The sequence below is a fragment of the Heliangelus exortis genome, chromosome 1 (genome assembly GCF_036169615.1).
Source record: "Heliangelus exortis chromosome 1, bHelExo1.hap1, whole genome shotgun sequence".
Classification (NCBI taxonomy): Eukaryota; Metazoa; Chordata; class Aves; order Apodiformes; family Trochilidae; genus Heliangelus; species Heliangelus exortis.
The window spans coordinates 85,465,014-85,483,628 of NC_092422.1; the positions used below are offsets into that span (position 1 = coordinate 85,465,014).

Here is an 18,615-nt window from a genome sequence, read left to right on the forward strand (position 1 = left end):
TTGTAAAATCTGTGCATCAGTAATTTAAGAGAAGCATTTTATTAAAAAGAACCCACATAACATTACATTAAAATCTGATAACTTATTTTAAAACAAACAAACAAAAAACCACAAAGAAGTTCCCATGGCAAAAGCAGACAGGAAGGCAGTTTTGAGAACTCAGAGAAAGTTTTTAAGTTAAACTTCCAAACAGATTCCAAGTTTCAAACTTTAAGAAAATTCCTGCCACCAGCATCTCAATTAATTACAAAGAAAAGCAATTTTGATGATATAACCCCATAGTTTTCTCATAATTGTTTCCACCCTAGTGCTTAAGAAGTTTTCCAAAGAAAACAAGCTGTGAGCAAACTGAAGAAGCTGTGACAATGCAAGTTCCAGATAGATGAGGGCTGTTTCTGTATTAAATATTCATCAGTGACAGACATACTACATACAGTGTGTGCTATAGCATTTTCATCTATGTATGTTTAAGTTGGAACATTTTCTTCTCAAGTATTCCTTTTTAATTTTTACCATTTCTTAATATTTCAAGAGCTTCAGGAGAAGTTTTACTCATAAAACAAAATCTACTCCGCATTAGATCCTCCTGTTACTCGAATTTCTTCATTGTTGTAATAACTGTACTGAAATTATCTGGAATCTTCAGAGATGCCAGAGATCATTTTCCATTTTTTTAGACTTGCAAGAAATCAATTAAGACTAATTTTGCATAGATTTTCATCACATAACACTAAAATTAACCAATTCTTTAGTTCTAGTCTTTAGTTTTCAACAAACCAGAAATAATTACCAAGATGATTGAGGGAGTGGAACATCTCCTTTATGAGGAAAGGCTGAGGGAGCTGAGTCTGTTCAGCTTGGAGAAGAGGAGAATGAGGGGTGACCTCATTAATGTTTATAAACATGTAAGGAGTGAGTGCCAGGAGGACAGAGTCAAACTTTCCTCAGGTGTGAATAACAACAGGACAAGGGGCAATGGTTATAAACTGGAGCATAGGTGGTTCCATCTAAATATAAGGAAGAATTATTTCACCGTGAAGGTGACAGAGCACTGGAAAGGCTGCCCAGGGAGGCAGCAGAATCTCCACCTGGATGTGTTCCTGTGTGACCTGCTGGAGGTGACCCTGCTCTGGCAGGGGGGTTGGACTTGATGATCTTTCGAGGTCCCTTCCAACCCCTAACTTTCTATGATTCTGTGATTCTATGATAAAGGACACAGAAAGTGATTGACCAAAGGAAGTGGGATCTTCATAGAAAACATCAGCCCCTTCAGAGAACAGTGACTGTCAGGGTTGTGAAGGCCTCTGCACTCCTATTTCATTATGAGGTTTTTTTCCTCTTTAAATCTGAAATCCTACTAATTAAATCTAGATTAAAGATGGGCAGAACTATTGTCAAAGAGGGTCAGAGCACTGCAGATGGAGAGCTTTCATTAACATAAATAAATAAATAGAAAATACAGAGCTGAATGGCTCCTCTGCAACACATTTGTTCGCACCCTCACATCAGCACAGCAACTCTTTGTTTCTCCTGTGATTACCCTCTGCCTATGGCTGTAGAGGCTAACTCAAGGACACCTACTCTGAAGGTCACAAGAGCTTTCACAGCCAAACACCGACTGATGCTTTCCTCACCTGAAGGCAGTAGCAGGAAAGTCTCAGTTGGCTGCACCCCAGGTGGCTCAAAACCAGTGACTTTCTGAGGGAATGCACATGAAATCTGGAACAGTGACAAACCTGGTTTCCAAGGAGCAACCCATTTTTAAAATCATATACATTCTCCAATGGACAGAAGAGCTGTCTGCAGCAGTCTGGCACATCAGCAGGTGTTTTCAGTCACAGAAAGGAGATATAAAACCATAGGTCCATCACCTGGCTGCTGGGTCAATGATTCACAGAGAAATGTGTGTGCAGAAGACAGAGGTGATATAGAACTGGTACACAGTAGGTAATGGAAAGTGATTGAAGCTATTGACTATTGAAGCAATTACAATTTTTGTGTGTGTATATTTTTTCAGATGGTGTGGAAGTATAGGAGTAAAGTCACTACAGCATGAAACTTGAGTGCTTTGGTGAAGATTTGGTGTAAAAGTAAGTAAACAGAAAACTAGTTCTTTCCCCATCCCCCCGCAGCCCCTCTACCACCACCACTTGATGCTCTCTGCTATAATAAAATAATTTAATCCAACATAGTACTGCCTCTCTGTTCCAACTGCTCTTTCAGAAAAACATATGTGGACTGTGCAAGCGTGCTGAAAATATTCCCATGGCAACCATGAAAAACAAGGGTTTATTAAAAGCTGTTACACTAACTCATGCAACAAAGGGACGAAACCTGTAGCACTGCTGCACTACAAAAACATGCCACTGGAAATGTTTTCATTTAGAAGGCATGAATAGAGAGTTACCACTGGTTAATTTTTCATAATCTACTTTCACTGTGAAATGGTGTAAATTAAAAATTAGACATAACACTATGTTCAGAATCAACTGCAATTTAGAAAAAAGCCATGGTTAATTTTTGTTAATCCCATAAACATATGTGAAACATTCAGTAATTATTCAGCAGTTTGACATCACAGAATTATCCTCTGGAAATACAGACAATTATCTTTTTCATTTTTGCGCATCATTCAAATTACATGCTGCACACATTATTATAATGGCTAAGCAGACATCTCGAATTATATGTAAATAAACAATGGAAATTAAAAGCCATGTAAAAAAAGGATTAATCAAGTCATGCTTTGTAACACAACTTGAGTAATTTGTTTGCAGTTTGCCAAGATATACTACTTGGATATGTGGACATATGCATGCTCATTATGCACTAAGGGGATGAACACACAGCACAGGAGCTGTGGCACTCCCATACCTCTCAGTGCTATCAGGACAAAAGAACCTGTTTGATATGTCAACAGCACAGAAAAAAAAAAAAAAAAAAAAAAAAAGAAAATCTATTGCACACACACACAGATTACTTGACAGGTGTATCTCTGACAGATGCACCACAGAGAGATTTACTCTGGGCAGGCACTGGGCTCTTCTAGTCAGTATTAGGTTAAAAGCAGCAGACTGCCAGCCAGTGCAAGAAGGCTCCCAGGCCCAATGCTCATTTCTGCCAGACTGCTCATGATCTCAAACCCATGAGTCCTGAATGAGAAACTAGAAACTTACTAAATAATCCAGATGACTTCTGGCATTTTTACTTCATGCTTCTACCTGCTCTAAACAGAAGGCACCCTGAGGTTTAAACTACTCATGTGTGACAGAAGGCCCCTGCATACCACCCTTGGGCTCAGCATAGAGGATGCAGAGTATGTTCAGCCTCGCCTGCCCAAAACTTCCAGGGGCTCCAGTAAGAACAACACAGGTTCAGGGGATGCTGAGGCTGGACAGTAGAACAAGAAAAATAACAGTAGCAGTAATAATAATGAGGATGGTAATAATAATAATAATATAATATTAAGAATAATATTAATGAGGATGGTAATGATAATATTATATAGTAATATCAATAATAATAGTAATAGATTGTTGTATCAATAACGACAAAAATATCAAAAATGTCAATGTAAAAGCCAACAAAATAACGAAATAAAAAATAAGGAAAAAAACCTGTAAATAAACATACCACTAAATAAAAATACAACCAGATAAAAACATAACTAAATGATATATAACTACATAAAATTATAGCTAAATAAATAAATAAGAAAAAAAAGAACAAAGTGAAAAAGCAACAGAACACTGCCTGCACCATGTGGCACTCAGCCTGGATTAGAGGGAAGGCTCTTCGCCAGCTTCACCGAGCCGGTAGCGACGCGCTCACACCGCAGGTTCCCGGCGCAGACCCGCGGGGGGCCGGGGAGGAGGCGAGATTCTGCGCAGCTTTTCCGCCGGTACCGCCGCCTGCCCCCGGCCGGGCGCTGCGGGTCCAACCGAGCCGGGGGTGCTCCGGCTGCCGCCGCCCCGCCCGAACACCGCCCGCCCAGGCTCGGCGCCTCAAGGGCTGACAGGACCCCCCGCTCCGCTCCGCGCCGCCCCCCGAACCCACCTGAGATGCCGCCCCCGACCACGATTACGTCGTATTTCTCGACCATGGCGCTACCTCCGCACCTGCCCCTTGCCCGTTCCCTCCCTCCCGCTGCGGCTCCGACCCGGTTCTGGCGTTCCCCAGGCGGACCTTCCCTCACCCCGCCCCGCCCGGCCCCTCCGATGGGCACCGCCTCCCGCCGCCCACTGCGAAGGCACGGGTAGGGTGGAGGCGGCGCGTCCCGTCGCGTTGCCGTCGCTGTGCCGGGGGGGCGGGCCCGCCCGGTGATGGGGCGAGCAGGGCTCGGGTTGAGGGGTAGCTTTCCCCGATACGGTGATAGCTGAGATGGTGTCCCCACTCGCCCACAGGGAGAGCCGTACCGTTTCTGTTTTCTCTGCTACCTCCCAGAGGGTTTGGGGAGAGGGAATGCCTCTGGCTAGGGAGTGCAGCCAGGCTCGCTGCCTTCAGCTCTCCAAAATCCATGGAAGTGTTGGAGTGTACTGATGCACCCTCTGGCCACCTCAGGACTGCCAGAGAGGACCTGTGACTACCGAGTCTGGTGGTGTGTCCTCCAGAAAACCAGTTAGGTTGGTCCAAGCTTTCCTTGAGAGCACCTGAAAGTGAGCAGCACCCTGTGTCCACCCCGGTTTGTGCTGTGCCATGATGGAATGCAGAAATACTCCTCCAGATCAGCCTATACACTGGGAGTGGGCTGCTGAGACCCCCAAAACAACCACCTGGAGGGAAAAGAACTGGCTCAACAAGCAGCAGCACTCTCATCAAGTTCACCTGGAGCCTTTAGTTTGGTCCCCTACATTCCCAGCAGGGAGTCTCATTGCTTGGGTTTCTGCTTTTCCATGAGGGTGGCTCCAGGAGAATTACCTTTATGCATGGTCAAAGTATGCAATCGTGTTTTGTCAGGTGTGTCTGCACACTCAGTGATCATGCCAGTTATATCTGACCTTCCACACTGACACAGCTTCAAGATCCTGTGAGCCTAAGGCACTCAGTCTGTGTCATTCTCTGTTTTCTGGAACTGTACATTTAAAAAAACAAGCAATGAGAGTCTGGACAGCATTCCCTGTCTTCCATAATAGCTCAAGTGATAGTTTATAGTGTACCAAAGCAGGAGCATCTGTGATGGGAATCACAAATACTGACTATGGGAGTTGCAGTCCTTCCCTTTTGGGAAGAATGGAAGGGAAGAAAAGGAGTCGGGAAGCAGAAAAATAGGCCTAGATCTACTATCCACACAGCTAATAATCATTCATGAACTTTGTCCTCTCTTTCACTGCTGGAAATAGTTCCTGCTCCATGTCATTCCCTGTGTCCTGCCCAAGCATTGTGTGGCACTGTGCTAGTTGGTTTGGACCAAACAGAACCAGGAGGTGTGCTGAGACAGTAAGATGATCAGAGGGCACTGCCTAAGTGTGTGTCCTTGGACATTCTCAGTGTGCTAAGAGACCTATACCCTCCATTTCCTGTACAGTGGATGACACTTTATTGATGGGCAGTATGTTCGATGTCCAGTACTAAGGCTCTGACATATGCATGACACCCTGGGATGAAATATGCTTTGTTTTACAAGTATACTGTCTCACAAGCATTCTCTGTTCCCTTATATATTTCACACAATGGCTTAGCTTGGAAGGGACCTTTGAAGATCATCTGGTCCAAACCCTCCTGCTGTGGATAGGGACATCTTTCACTAGATCACGTTGCTTAAATCCTCATCCAACCTGGCCTTGAACACTTCCAGTGATGGTGTATCCACAATTTTCCCGGGCAATCCTGTTCCTCACCATTGTCATCATGAAAAATTTCTTCTATCAAAAAAATTTCCAAATGCTTCTACCTCACTTTCCTCCTCATCTCTGCTTGATATCTCATTCCCTAAAGATGTGATCTCCATACTTATCCTGCCCTTTTTCTAAATCTCTTTTCTAGCCCTCTTCACCTGGATACCTCCACTTCTTGTATCTTACCCACTCTTTCTCTAAGATGTGTGCTGACAAGTGAAATCCACCCTTTATGATGAAAGCCCCCCCACCCCAAACCTGAAGACCTAATGAACTAAACCCTCTGATCTAAGCCAAAAGGGAAATTCGGGTGAAAGGAAAGATTTTTTTTTTTTAAATCCAAAACCAAGAGAAAGAAGAAAATCCAGCTAAAACTAGTTTATCACAGTTCTAAACATCTTAAGTATGAAATTTTTATTTGATTTACCTGATGTCTTTATTAATTTGTGACTATTAGATTAATAATTGCAGTGGTGATACCCAGAAAACATGTGCAACACTTACCTTTCATAGAAATAAGATTCCTGCATGACCATTAGTATTTTCTGGTTTGGCTTGGAGAAGGTTTGCCAGAGGTGCAAGGGATGACATAATTCTAGGGACTGAGCCAGGTTACCTCTTGGAATATACAAGGAAATTCATTACAATGCAAGGGAAATGTGGTATTGGCTCTTTTTATATGCTCAGCAGAATGCCACATCTGTATTTCTGAAGTTCGGGATGGTTGAAGTTAAGAGGAAAGATCAGGGTAGGTAAGGGGTGAAGAAAAAGGAGTGAAAGAGGGAGAGGTCAGTGGCCCTGATTCATTTGCCTTTTGTCTGTGCATGTTTTTCTTTCACTTCTTTTAATTTTCCGAATGTGAGAAATCAACCAATATACTTCAGAACTTGAACTTTGTTTCTGAGGATGCTAGTCCTAAGAAGTAGTAGTATTAGCACATGTAGTAAAAGCACATATATTCCTTATGCATCTTATAAGCTGCATTGCCATACTTAAAATGATTAATGTCTAGGATATTTAATTTTTTAGTCTCTGCTCAGACATACATATTCTTACTCTCATTAAAAGGAGCCGTCAGACTCCAGGATGGTTAAATCAAACTCCAAAACCTCTTCATACTGAGAGACACAGTTATCAAATGGCTGTCAGAAACACTAATGGTAAAGGTTATTTCAAACTCCATATGAAGCACTGAAAGGTAGAGGAGGCTATTCAAAAACAGAAGTGGCTCATTTTATTTGGATTGTTGGCAAGGGTAGCTATGGTTATATCTATGAAGCTACTGTACCAAGTACCACAGATTCCCACCATCTACAGTATGTAACACATATTTCTGGGATTTCTCTGGTCACTATCTTCCTCCTGTGGCTCTAAGGCATATTTTTAAATTGTTTTTCTCTTTTTTTTTTTTAATGTTTGAAACAGAAAGCTGTGTTGCCTTCAATTGAGCATATGTGGTGCACACCCTAGAGTCATGAGAAGCCCTGTGGCAGTGTTTTAGGAAACAAAGCCCTCAAAGGGCTACTGTTAAGATGCAACAAAGCAAACACCTGTGTCAGTAAGTCTGGTTTTCTATCATCATGGACACATGATATGTTCATTCTTCTAATGAATAAATCTAGCTCTGTGTAGAGCAGCCCAAAGGCTCTTCCAAAGGCAGGCTCGTAGTTATTCCCTCATCTCACCCACAAAAAAGTCTATTTCAAAGGGTTGTCTTTTCCTCTCTGAGCGTATGCTTCCAAAATATTTACACTACAATGGATCTAAACAGATGCCATATTCCTCTTTCTGCTTTTCTGTTTGCAATATTGATGCATATCCTGACATGCTAGGTACACATTTGCTGATCCTTTGCTGATTGCTTTCATAGGCCTGTCTCAGTCTCCAAAAGTATCTGTCTGCAAAAGGTATGCCCAGAATGGTATGCATAATCCTAGTAAAACCTCTTCAATGGCATAAAGATTTTTTTTTTGTCTGAAGTACTCTCCTTTAATCATATTAGGCTTCTGTTTCTGTTTTTTTATGGCCCCATTACTTTTCTCATCCCATGTGGTTCTAGCTAATTTAACAAATAAAGCGACTTCTGCCTGAATTTTAGTGCATTATCCTTTGATAATGTTAAAGGCAAAGCAAACTTTCTGAGAAAACAGAGGAAGTAAAAGCTTCCACATTTTCTCACCTTGGAAGAGAACTCATCTGAGACAAAGTACATAGTTTTGATAACTTTTATTAGGCACTTAGACCCTGTGGCTATGAGATGGCATAAATAGACACACTGTCTGGTAGAAAATGTACTGACAGCCCCAGATTAAATGTTGAGAAATTAGTGGAAAGTTGATGGAGTAAGGGTCAAAGCCAAAGATCTCCAAATTCACAGATACTAAGTGGTAGAATTTAAGCATATGATTCATGACTGTCTGATCAGTGGCTGGTAAAAACACAGTGTGGCATTTTAAATTACACTTTCTCTCAGCTTCTGCTCCTTAAATAGCAGAATGTTTAATAAGTCAGCTTTTTGCTGCTTGCTATGTGTTGCAGTCTCTCTTCTTATTATTCATCAGGAAAGTCTCTGCTTTAGGTCAATCTGGTTTTCACTCCTGAAATTTCCTGCTGGCAAGTAATACATGTTGGCATAACCTTTAATCAAAGCATCAGAATGGATTCCTCCATTACCTACAAGCTATATCAGCACCTGCATCTCTAGGGTGCTTCAGTAACAGCAATATGATCAGAGCTAGGAATTCTTCTAAATTTCTGGTTCCAGATGCAAGCTTCCACTGTGTCATGTCCATGTCAGTGATGAACCCTGGGTGTTCATCCTGCCTCCTGGCATCCTACCATTGCCACCTTGCCATTCCATATAGGGAGGAATCCCAAGCACACAGGTTTGAAGCTGTTTGATGGTCAGATGTTCAGGCAATGACGTAAGGGCATTGCCAACACAGAGAAATTGCAAAGAGAAAAATAACACAGAGATTGATCGTGAAGAGCCATTTGCATCTTCCATCAGACACAAGCATACACTCAGACTTGATGATTTCAGGCACCTCGTGAATTTGGTGCTTGGTGCTTGTACTTCACTACAGGTTTGGGGTGGACAATCCCTTCAAAGCAGGGATGGATGCCTTCAATCCCTTCAAGGCTTGCTACCTCCCTAGTCAGCAACCAGTTCATGCTGTTCTTCTACAGAAGACAGGCAACTTTAAGTTGTCTGTCCCTTTGCCCTATGGCAGCATCAGCCTTGGCCAGAATGTATCTTCATTAACAGTGAATGTTGATTGGAGAGGCTAAATGTTAATAGCCAGGATTTTTAATCCAACATACAACAGTCTGACATTAGTCTGGAGCTAATAAGCAAAATTTGAATATTTTATCAGCTAGATTCCATTCAAAGTAGAACGGATCATTAAATCTAGAAGATTAAGCTCATTAGTAGAAGTGAAGAGTGAATATAAACATTTATTCCTGAACACACAAAGCCACAGTGCAAGAACTGAACTAAGGTTTGAGTGCCAGCCTCTGGGCTGGCAGCTGCCCAGGGCCAGGGGCTGGGATTTTGGGGGGCCCCCCATGGGAGCGTGACATGACAGGCCCTGGCAGTATTGGCCAGGCTGAAGCTGAGTCAAAACTGCTTTGCTTATTTTCAGCTTAGTTGAGAAGATGAGGAAAATTAACTCCCTACTGATAGCATAACCGTTACAGGTCAGTGCACACAGGTTTCTAGACCACAGCATTATAAACATCAAATAATTTTGACTTTCTGCTTTTTAGCCCCTTGCCTGTTTAGACTTAAGGATTCTCCCTGCCAAAAGCATCAGTAATGGGTGTAGAGGCAGCCTACTTGCTCAGTGGAGGGAGGCCTCATAGTCTCTAACACAATGTGGAGCCAACCACACATCCTCTCGTCAGATCTCAGAGAACCCATTCATCAGGTGTAATGAAATCCCAAGGAGTGGAGGAAAGCTGATGTGATGTCTCAAACTGTTCCAGTTAGTCCTGTTTTGTAGTCTCTAGTTTCCTTTCCCACTTTTTGTCCTAAGAAACCTTTTTTTGCAGATCTGCGACCCATGTAACCACTGTTCTGATTCAAGGATTTGTAACAATTACATTGATGATACAAACTTATGTGACTTTACAAATACAGAAAAAAAAAAAACAAAACAAAAAACCACAAAGCAGATAAAAAAGCCCTTAAACTAGCATTAATTATTTTCCCAGTGTCATGCTCATCTTTGCATTATGCTAATCTCTTCCAGAACATTAGCTACCATTTAGGCTAGTAAAATTTCCTATTACTTTTTTCTGTTGCAAAATTTTCGTCCCAAAGAAACCCACAGTCAGGTTTGTGGTAATGGTATTAGTATGGTATTAGCCTGCGTATCTGATGGAGGTGCCTGGTATTGCCATGGCATTTGTGACATGGACTTCTACCAGTTTCAAAAGACACTTTGCATTCATTCACAGGCAATGAGGAAGGGCAGGTCCTGTCTGACCAACCTGATCTCCTTTTATGATTGGGTGACCTGCCTGGGGGACGAGGGGAAGGCTGTGGATGTGGTCTACCTGGACTTCAGCAAGGCCTTTAACACCATCTCCCACAGCATTCTCCTGAAAAAGCTGTCAGCCCACAGCTTGGACAGGGGCACTCTGCACTGGGTTAGGAACTGGCTGGAGGGTCGGGCCCAGAGAGTGGTGCTGAACGGTGCTGCATCCAGTTGGCAGCCGGTCACCTGTGGTGTCCTTCAGTGTCGGGCCCAGTTCTATTTAATATCTTTATTGATGATTTAGATGAGGGGATTGAGTCCATCATCAGCAAATTCGCAGATGACACTAAGCTGGGGGGAAGTGTGGATCAGCTGGAAGGCAGGAGGGCTCTGCAGAGGGACCTGGACAGACTGGAGAGTTGGGCTGATTCCAATGGGATGAGGTTCAACAAGGCCAAGTGCCAGGTCCTGCACTTTGGCCACAACAACCCCATGGGGAGCTCCAGGCTGGGCACAGAGTGGCTGAGAGCAGCCAGGCAGAAAGGGACCTGGGAGTCTGGATTGACAGGAAGCTGAACATGAGCCAGCAGTGTGCCCAGGTGGCCAAGAAGGCCAATGGCATCCTGGCCTGCATCAGGAACAGTGTGGCCAACAAGTCCAGGGAAGGGATTCTGCCCCTGTACGCAGCGCTGGTGAGGCCACAGCTTGAGTCCTGTGTCCAGTTCTGGGCCCCTCAGTTTAGGAAGGAGATTGAGGTGCTGGAGCAGGTCCAAAGGAGGGCAACCAGGCTGGTGAAGGGACTCCAGCACAGACCCTATGAGGAGTGGCTGAGGGAGCTGGGGCTGTTCAGTCTGGAGAAGAGGAGGCTCAGAGGAGACCTCATCACTCTCTACAACTCCCTGAAAGCAGGGGGTAGCCAGGGGGGGGTTGGTCTCTTCTCCCAATCAGCTACCAGTAAGACAAGAGGGCATGGACTTAAGCTCTGCCAGGGGAGGTTTAGGTTGGACATTAGAAAGAATTTTTTTACGGAGAGGGTGATCAGGCATTGGAATGGGCTGCCCAGGGAAGTGGTGGATTCTCCATCCTTGGAGATATTTAAAAAGAGACTGGATGTGGCACTCAGTGCCATGGTCTGGTAACTGCAGCGGTAGTGGATCAAGGGTTGGACTTGATGATCTCAGAGGTCCCTTCCAACCCAGCCAATTCTATGATTCTATGATTCTATGATATACCAGGTCCTGCTATGCAGAAGTCCTAGCAGATGGGTCAACAAGTGACCCATACAGACAAGGATAATAGTAGAACTGAATGCAACAATTTGAAAGCAACATTTTAAGTAGACTACAAGGAATTAGAAAAATTAATCCTAGAAGGCAATGAAAATGGAAAAGAAAACCACAATTTCAGCAGCAGCAGCTAAACTGAACTACATATTTGCATCATTGCAAGATGGAGCAATTGTCCATGTTGGGCTACTAGTCTGAATGAAGTGTTCCCAGATCCTCCAGTTGCCCTAAAGCCTAAATGCCACAAAAGAGACCATCAGGCAGGACATAACTTGGAATGGCAGAGAGCAGTTCAAATTAGTGTCTTTCTACTTCAGATGGAGGGGGCTGGAACTAGATGATCTTTAAGGGTCCTTCCTAACCTAAATGATTTGATGATTCTAAGAACTAAGTCTTACTCCAAGTATGTACTTAGGGAGCAAAGAGTTACTCAGAGTTATTCAGTGAAGGTGACAAAGTGCTGACTAATACTTCTAATCCAGAAGGAAAGGAGAAAACAATACAAATCTTTCCTGGAAATGTACCACTCAGATTGTTTTTTCCAGACCGTAGGATCTTGTCTTTGCTCCTGAGAAGCAGCAGGAGGATGTGACTTCAATATTAATTGACTCCTTGCTCTTCCATGAAGGCTAGGACTACCATTGCAAATGCCTGTGTTGTTCTGCTCATCCTCTGTGCCTCTCCCTAGTGCCCCTTAGTGCCCCAAATCAGACCAAATGCAGCCTCATGAATGCAGGTGGAGAACCCCTCTATATAGAAAACTGGACCTTTATTAATTATTAATATCACAGCACAGATTTGAAGCACCCACAGACAGAAACATTAGCTGTATGCCAGACCAGAATTAAATTTATATCATAAACTGCCCTTTGCACTCTGTTGTTTCTAAACACTCAAAATCCCAATTTGCTGAGTTTAAGCCAAACCTTTCTGTGCTAAATCCTCTGGGGTCAGGACGTGATCCTTTGCTTTGTGGCTTTGGGTAGATTTTCTAGGCTCATGTTATCTTTCGTTTTTATTGTATACATAGTTTTCATTCTTTTCAGGAGTAAACTTTCTCCAAAGTTTTTGATTACCCTATAAATTCCCAAGTCTATCTCCTCATCAACTTTTCCTTGTATGCTTACTTTAACTCATTTCCATAAAAGAAAAACCTCCTTCAGAGAATTAAAAAAACCCAAAACATATGTATCCACTTACTAGATGTACCATGGATTAAAATCTGTAGCATCTGGCTCTAACAATAAGCAGGGCTTTTTCTACTGTCTTCATGCTATTTTTTAACTAAATATTTGGGTCTGTCTTATTGTCTTCCATTCTATAGTCTGCTTCTTTTGAAACACTTGGTTATTTTAATAAGCCTAACCTGCAAAGATGGCTTTCTTTATATTAGCATTTCTATACAGGGCAGCCAGGATCAGTCGTATCCCTTTGTTTTCTGCAAAATGAGCCTGTTGCATTCATTTAGTGTTTACAGATCTCCTACAGAAACCAATTTTCTGATTTCAAGAAAATAAAAATATTTTAAATTTAGGTACATCAGAGTTTTAACTACTGTCATACACAGACACTAAACAATAGTTTACAGATAAAAATATTTTATCTGCTCTCATATTTTTTATGATCAGTGTTTTGGTTTCACAAGATAGCCAGCATGTAGTCAGTGGGTTGTATTTCACAAAAGGTAGAGGTACTACTAGCAAGTTTGCTGATGTCACAAAACTGGGAGGAGTGGCTGACACCCCAGAAGGCTGTGCTGCCATTCAGAGGGACCTGGACAGACTGGAGAGTTGGGCAGGGAGAAATTTAATGAATTATGAGGACAAGTGTAGAGTCTGGCATCTGGGCAAGAACAACCCCAGGTACCAGTACAGGTTGGGGACTGAGCTGCTGGAGAGCAGCACAGGGGAAAGGGACCTGGGGGTGCTGGTGGATGGAAGGATGACCATGAGCCAGCAATGTGCCCTGGTGGCCAAGAAGGCCAATGGCATCCTGGGGTGCATTAGAAGGGGGGTGGTTAGTAGGTTGAGAGAGGGTCTCCTCCCGCTCTGCTCTGCTCTGGTGAGGCCACATCTGGAATATTGTGTCCAGTTCTGGGCCCCTCAGTTCCAGAAGGACAGGGAACTGCTTGAAAGAGTCCAGTGCAGAGCGACCAAGCTGACTGAGGGAGTGGAACATCTCCCTTATGAGGAAAGGCTGAGGGAGCTGGGGCTCTTCAGCTTGGAGAAGAGGAGAATGAGGGGTGACCTCATTAATGTTTATAAATATGTAAGGGCCGAGTGCCAGGAGGATGGAGTCAAACTTTCCTCAGGGGTAACTAACAATAGGACATGGGACAATGTTTGTAAACTGTAGCAAAGGCAGTTCCGTCTAAATATTAGGAAGAATTGTTTCACTGTGAGGGTGACAGAGCACTGGAAAGGCTGCCCAGGGAGGTTGTGGAGTCTCCTTCCTTGGAGACATTCAAAATCTACCTGGATGTGTTCCTGTGTGACCTCCTGCTTTGGCAGGGGGAGTTTGGAATAGAGGTGCCTTCCAACCCCTAACTTTCCATGATTCTGTGATGATTCTATGATTTTAGAGGAGATGAGTACTAGGCAGAATATTTTAAAATGCTCTTATTTTACAGAGATGAACAACCAGCCAGACAGCTGAACAGACAGGGGACCTTGCCTCTGCCCCATTCCTCAGCTCAGGGAGGTCTTTTTCTTGTTGATCATGACTTGCATTGAATGGAACTGTCAGGGCCAAGAGCAACTTCCACTATTTTACCTGAAGACTACACCTAGTCCTGGCTCTATCTTCATGAACTAGATTCTTGAATCAGAGTATCATCTAGAATCTAGAATATAATCAACCATCTAGTTGCAATGTGAAAACAGAAGCTTGTCCTGTTCAAATACCCTACTGTCTGCATGACTGGGAGAGCTGCAGTGGTCCTTCATCTTTTGGTAATTAGATTTTTACTGCAGGTGGTAGAAAAAAAATCAAGGTGAACCTTCTGGGTTTTGTGTGTTGGAATTAAAATCTTGGTCCAGAGACCAATTGCACCAATGCAATTGTGTGCATTTGACTGATTGCCTCCTTTCTGTATGCAGTAGCCATTGCTTTCTCTCATTCCCATCTAGGAGAAGATTAATCCCTGATGGTGATGTGTCAGATGTTCCTAACTCTTTGTATGCAGGCACTTGCAGTAGGGTACTCTGCAAGGCTATTTCCATATGCTTTGCTTATTCAAACAGGAATCCTTGGATTTCGAATGTTCTACTAGAACTCCAAATGATGCCCTGGGATTAGTCCATGCACTGATTTGAGTTTGTACTCCTTTTGAAGTCTTGCCTACTTCCCTCAGGTCCTTTTGGTCTGTCTTTGTTTTCTGGTTTCCTGTTGTTCTGCTGAGTGAGCCTGAACTTGCTCAGTCTTTTTTGCAGTGGGTTGGTTCATCTACTGCCTCTCCACCAGTATGGACATAGATCACAACATAAGTTTCATTGCTTGCATTATTTATTATAGCAGACTGATGTGCAAGGAGCTAGTTCACAGCCCTGTGCAACTCCTGCCATGTTTTTTTGCTTGGCATATTGTTGTTTACCAAAGTATTTTGTGCACTTGTTGTGGGGATGGTTGTAATAGATGGTTGTAGTAAGTGGAGAGATTCATACTAGTGTCAGGGACTGCTTCCTGAGAGCCTTTGTTACATTTTTTGTTGCTGTTCTGAAATTCCTGGTCCTGCAGAAACATGTTTTGCTTTTCATGCATGATTTCAGATGAAAAGAACATGAACTTGTGCAAGCAGTGCACTAAATTTAGACTTTTGGCTACGCTACACAGGTTTCTGGAAGTGGTACCTGTCCAGAGATACCTAGACAGAAGTAAAAAAAACATAGCTCATCTGATCATTCTTCTAGAAAACAAATGTGACTTTTAAGTTATGTCAGTCAAGTGAAGCAACTGAAGGAATTCTGTCAGTCTGGTCTTACAAATTCAGAGTCATAAATGCCTTAGCACTGATGTAAGATTTTAATAAAACAAGAATATTTACATACTTTTATATTTGGAGAATATGTTTAGAGGATACTAGAAAGAAATGGCCTTTTGAATATTGGTTAGTGATTTCAAATACCCTGAGTTCATTAGAAAAGTCAGCATTTTGTCTGTGAGTGACTGACCAATAATAATACAGAAATAAGTTAAGTAAACACATTATGATTAATTAGCAAATATATGTGGTATTTCTGAAAAATATCCTGACATTTTCATAGGTGACTCTGGGTCTCATTTTCATAGGAGACACTATATAACCATGAGGCTTGCTTAATGAGGGAATGTATTCTGAAGTGAGATTCTTTTATGCTTTTACTGCATTAGAAAATATCATTCCCTTGAGAAACAGGTATAGGTTTACCTCTGAAGAAGCTGTTGCATATCATGAATTTGCACTCCAATGCACAAGTGCTGAGGTCTGGGTTCTGTAGACTTTGACCAACAGGGAGTGCTGACAGATCTTGTAGAAGTTAGTCTGCAGCCACTGAATTATATATCACAGAATCACAGAATCATCCAGGTTGGAAAGGACCTCTGAGATCATCAAGTCCAACCCTTAATCCACTGCCACTGTGGTTACCAGACCATGCACTGAGTGCCACATCAGTCTTTTTAAAAACCTCCAGGGATGGAGAATCCACCACCTCCCTGGGCAGCCCATTCCAATGCCTCATCACCCCCTCTGTAAAGAATTTTTTCCTAATATCCAACCTAAACCTCCCCTGGCAGAGCTTAAGTCTCTTGTCTTACTGAAAGCTGCTTGGGAGAAGAGCCTGACCCCCCCTGCTCCCTCAGCCCTTCCTCACAGGACTTGTGCTGGATCCCTTCACAGTCTCCTTGATCTACTCTGGACCCGCTCCAGCACCTCAATCTCCTTCCTGAACTGAGGGGCCCAGAAGTTTTCCAGAAGATATCTGGGAGTCAAACTCTTAAAATTTTCTATTCTGCCGTTGAAGAAATAAGGGGAAAGCTATCACCATTTTCATGCCCCTGAGATGTGCATAAAACTGTTTTCTAGGTTGCAGTGCTTGTGCAAAATTGTATTGCAGAGCTGGGCTGTCTGGTAGTGTCTGTATTTACTCAGGTTGATCAAAAGGTCAGATATAAACTCAAAGATTTCACATCAGCTACATGTACATGGAACACCAGAGAGGCCTCCTGAAGCCAGGATGGTGGCTGCATTCATGCTATTTCTGGCAGTGCTGACCCTGAACAGACTGCTAATTCACTTTGGCCTAAGCTGGTGTAGAGGTTTCCAGCAAAACAAGCAGTGCTGTTGTTCACTTGGTCGCTCTTTCTGGTCACTCTGAATGGGCAGGGAGATGGCAGTCATGCCTTTAAATCACAATAAATTCCTTCTAAGGAACTCTGCACTACCTAAAAGTTTGATTCATTTCTCCAAGATCATGCCTGGAATTTTCCACGTCATTTTTTTTTTTCTTTTGCATAAGACTTTGTAAAGTAAACAGGGTCCACTCCCTGTAAATGGTGTTGTGAAATATTGTGTTTAGTTCTGTTGTGTTGTGACAGTGTTGCTATACCTACTTTCATAGTGGTTTCCTATGCTTGAAAAAGAGGCTGCAGATGCAGAAGATTTTGGCAGTGAACAGTACACAGTGAAGTGCAGGTTGAGCTTAGAGGAAGGACTTCGTGTTGACAGGAGATTAAGATGGCACAAATATTGGCACAGGGACTGTAATGGAGTGAATGTAGTGACATTTAATTGAACCAGACATGGAGTAGTGTCATGACAGCTGTTTGCTTTTGATTCATTTCTTCATTAAGAATAGCTGTAATTTGTTTCCACTCCCCTGTGGAAAGTATTAATGATAACAGCTTATTCAAGGTTCCTGAGCTGCAGATGAGTGTTAACCAATGCCCACAGAAACATGTATGGCACCTGGGGATAGGACATGCTCAAATAAAGGTGAGCACAGGGATTCTGCAGACCCAGAGCACAGTTCCTCTGTGGATAATCTTGTGGTCATAAAATAAATCTTATGTGGCCAGGCCCTCACTGTTGGATTTAAGAGCCTTCTTAAAAATGGGAACATTGGAAACTTGCTCATGGTATTTATCTTAAGATTGCACTGCACCTTCAGAATAATCTTTCCCCACATGACCAAGGTTAGATAATATGATGTCATGAGCAATAACTGTGTAATTTCTTTACAACTGTTCCCAACATTCACAGTCTGCTGGTCTTCATCATTCCACTGACTGTAAAATGCATCCTGAACAAGGATCTGTTCCCAAGATAATGGTGTTGCTTGTTAGCCACCAAATACTGCCATTCTGAATTTTAAAGGAAATTACTCTTTGTACCCTGTCAATTAATCCTGAGGAGCTGCTTGTCCTCAAAGCATGGTGTTCTGCATGACTGTGGCAAGCGATCTGCTGATGATCATGGAGCTAACATCCCCTTCAGAGTTCTTCCAGTTAAAACTGTGCTGAAGATGCATGGTTGCCTATAGAAATTCTGAGAGGTGTCATGGTCCCGAGGGATAAAAAAATCTGGAAATCACCAAGTGAAGAATGCCAGACTCCATAATGTCTGAGTGTTATGGAGGAGTGAAGATAAAATTTTAATGAATAATTATGTCTGGGGGTAGCTTAATGGTACAGCATAAAATTTAAATGATGTAATTAATCCCTAAGTATGGAACAACATTCTTTCTGAAATGAATTGCTTTGATTATGATTAGAGATGTTTTAAAAAAGAAGGCTCTTCATTTCATAAATGGCTGTCTCTTTGACTGATGTGAAATGCATCTCAGTTCCATCCACCAGAAATAGCGTAAGACTTGAATGTTTTAGTGTGAAAAAATACTTCCAGAACTTCATGATGCAAGCTATAGCTTAAAATTCATACATGCTGCAAACAATACTAAGTAGTTATTTCAAAGGAGAGATGCCACTGCATGTATTCTGCAATTAGCATTAGTCCCGTCCTACCTTGTCCTAGTG

General features: G+C 42.7%; 1 protein-coding gene across 2 annotated transcripts in view; it reads right to left on the reverse strand.

The window, feature by feature from the left end:
• The window catches only part of LOC139799423 (amine oxidase [flavin-containing] B-like), a 53,201-nt gene extending 48,991 nt beyond the window's left edge, over positions 1 to 4,210 (reverse strand). Inside the window, exon 1 of one of the 2 annotated variants that reach the window (XM_071751453.1) lies at positions 4,057 to 4,210. In XM_071751453.1, coding sequence (XP_071607554.1) covers positions 4,057 to 4,102 — 46 coding nt within the window. In that variant the 5' untranslated portion in view covers positions 4,103 to 4,210. The remainder of the gene's footprint in view (positions 1 to 4,056) is intronic. The other variant, XM_071751464.1, reaches the window with a different exon arrangement.
• Between the last annotated feature and the right edge of the window lie 14,405 nt (positions 4,211 to 18,615).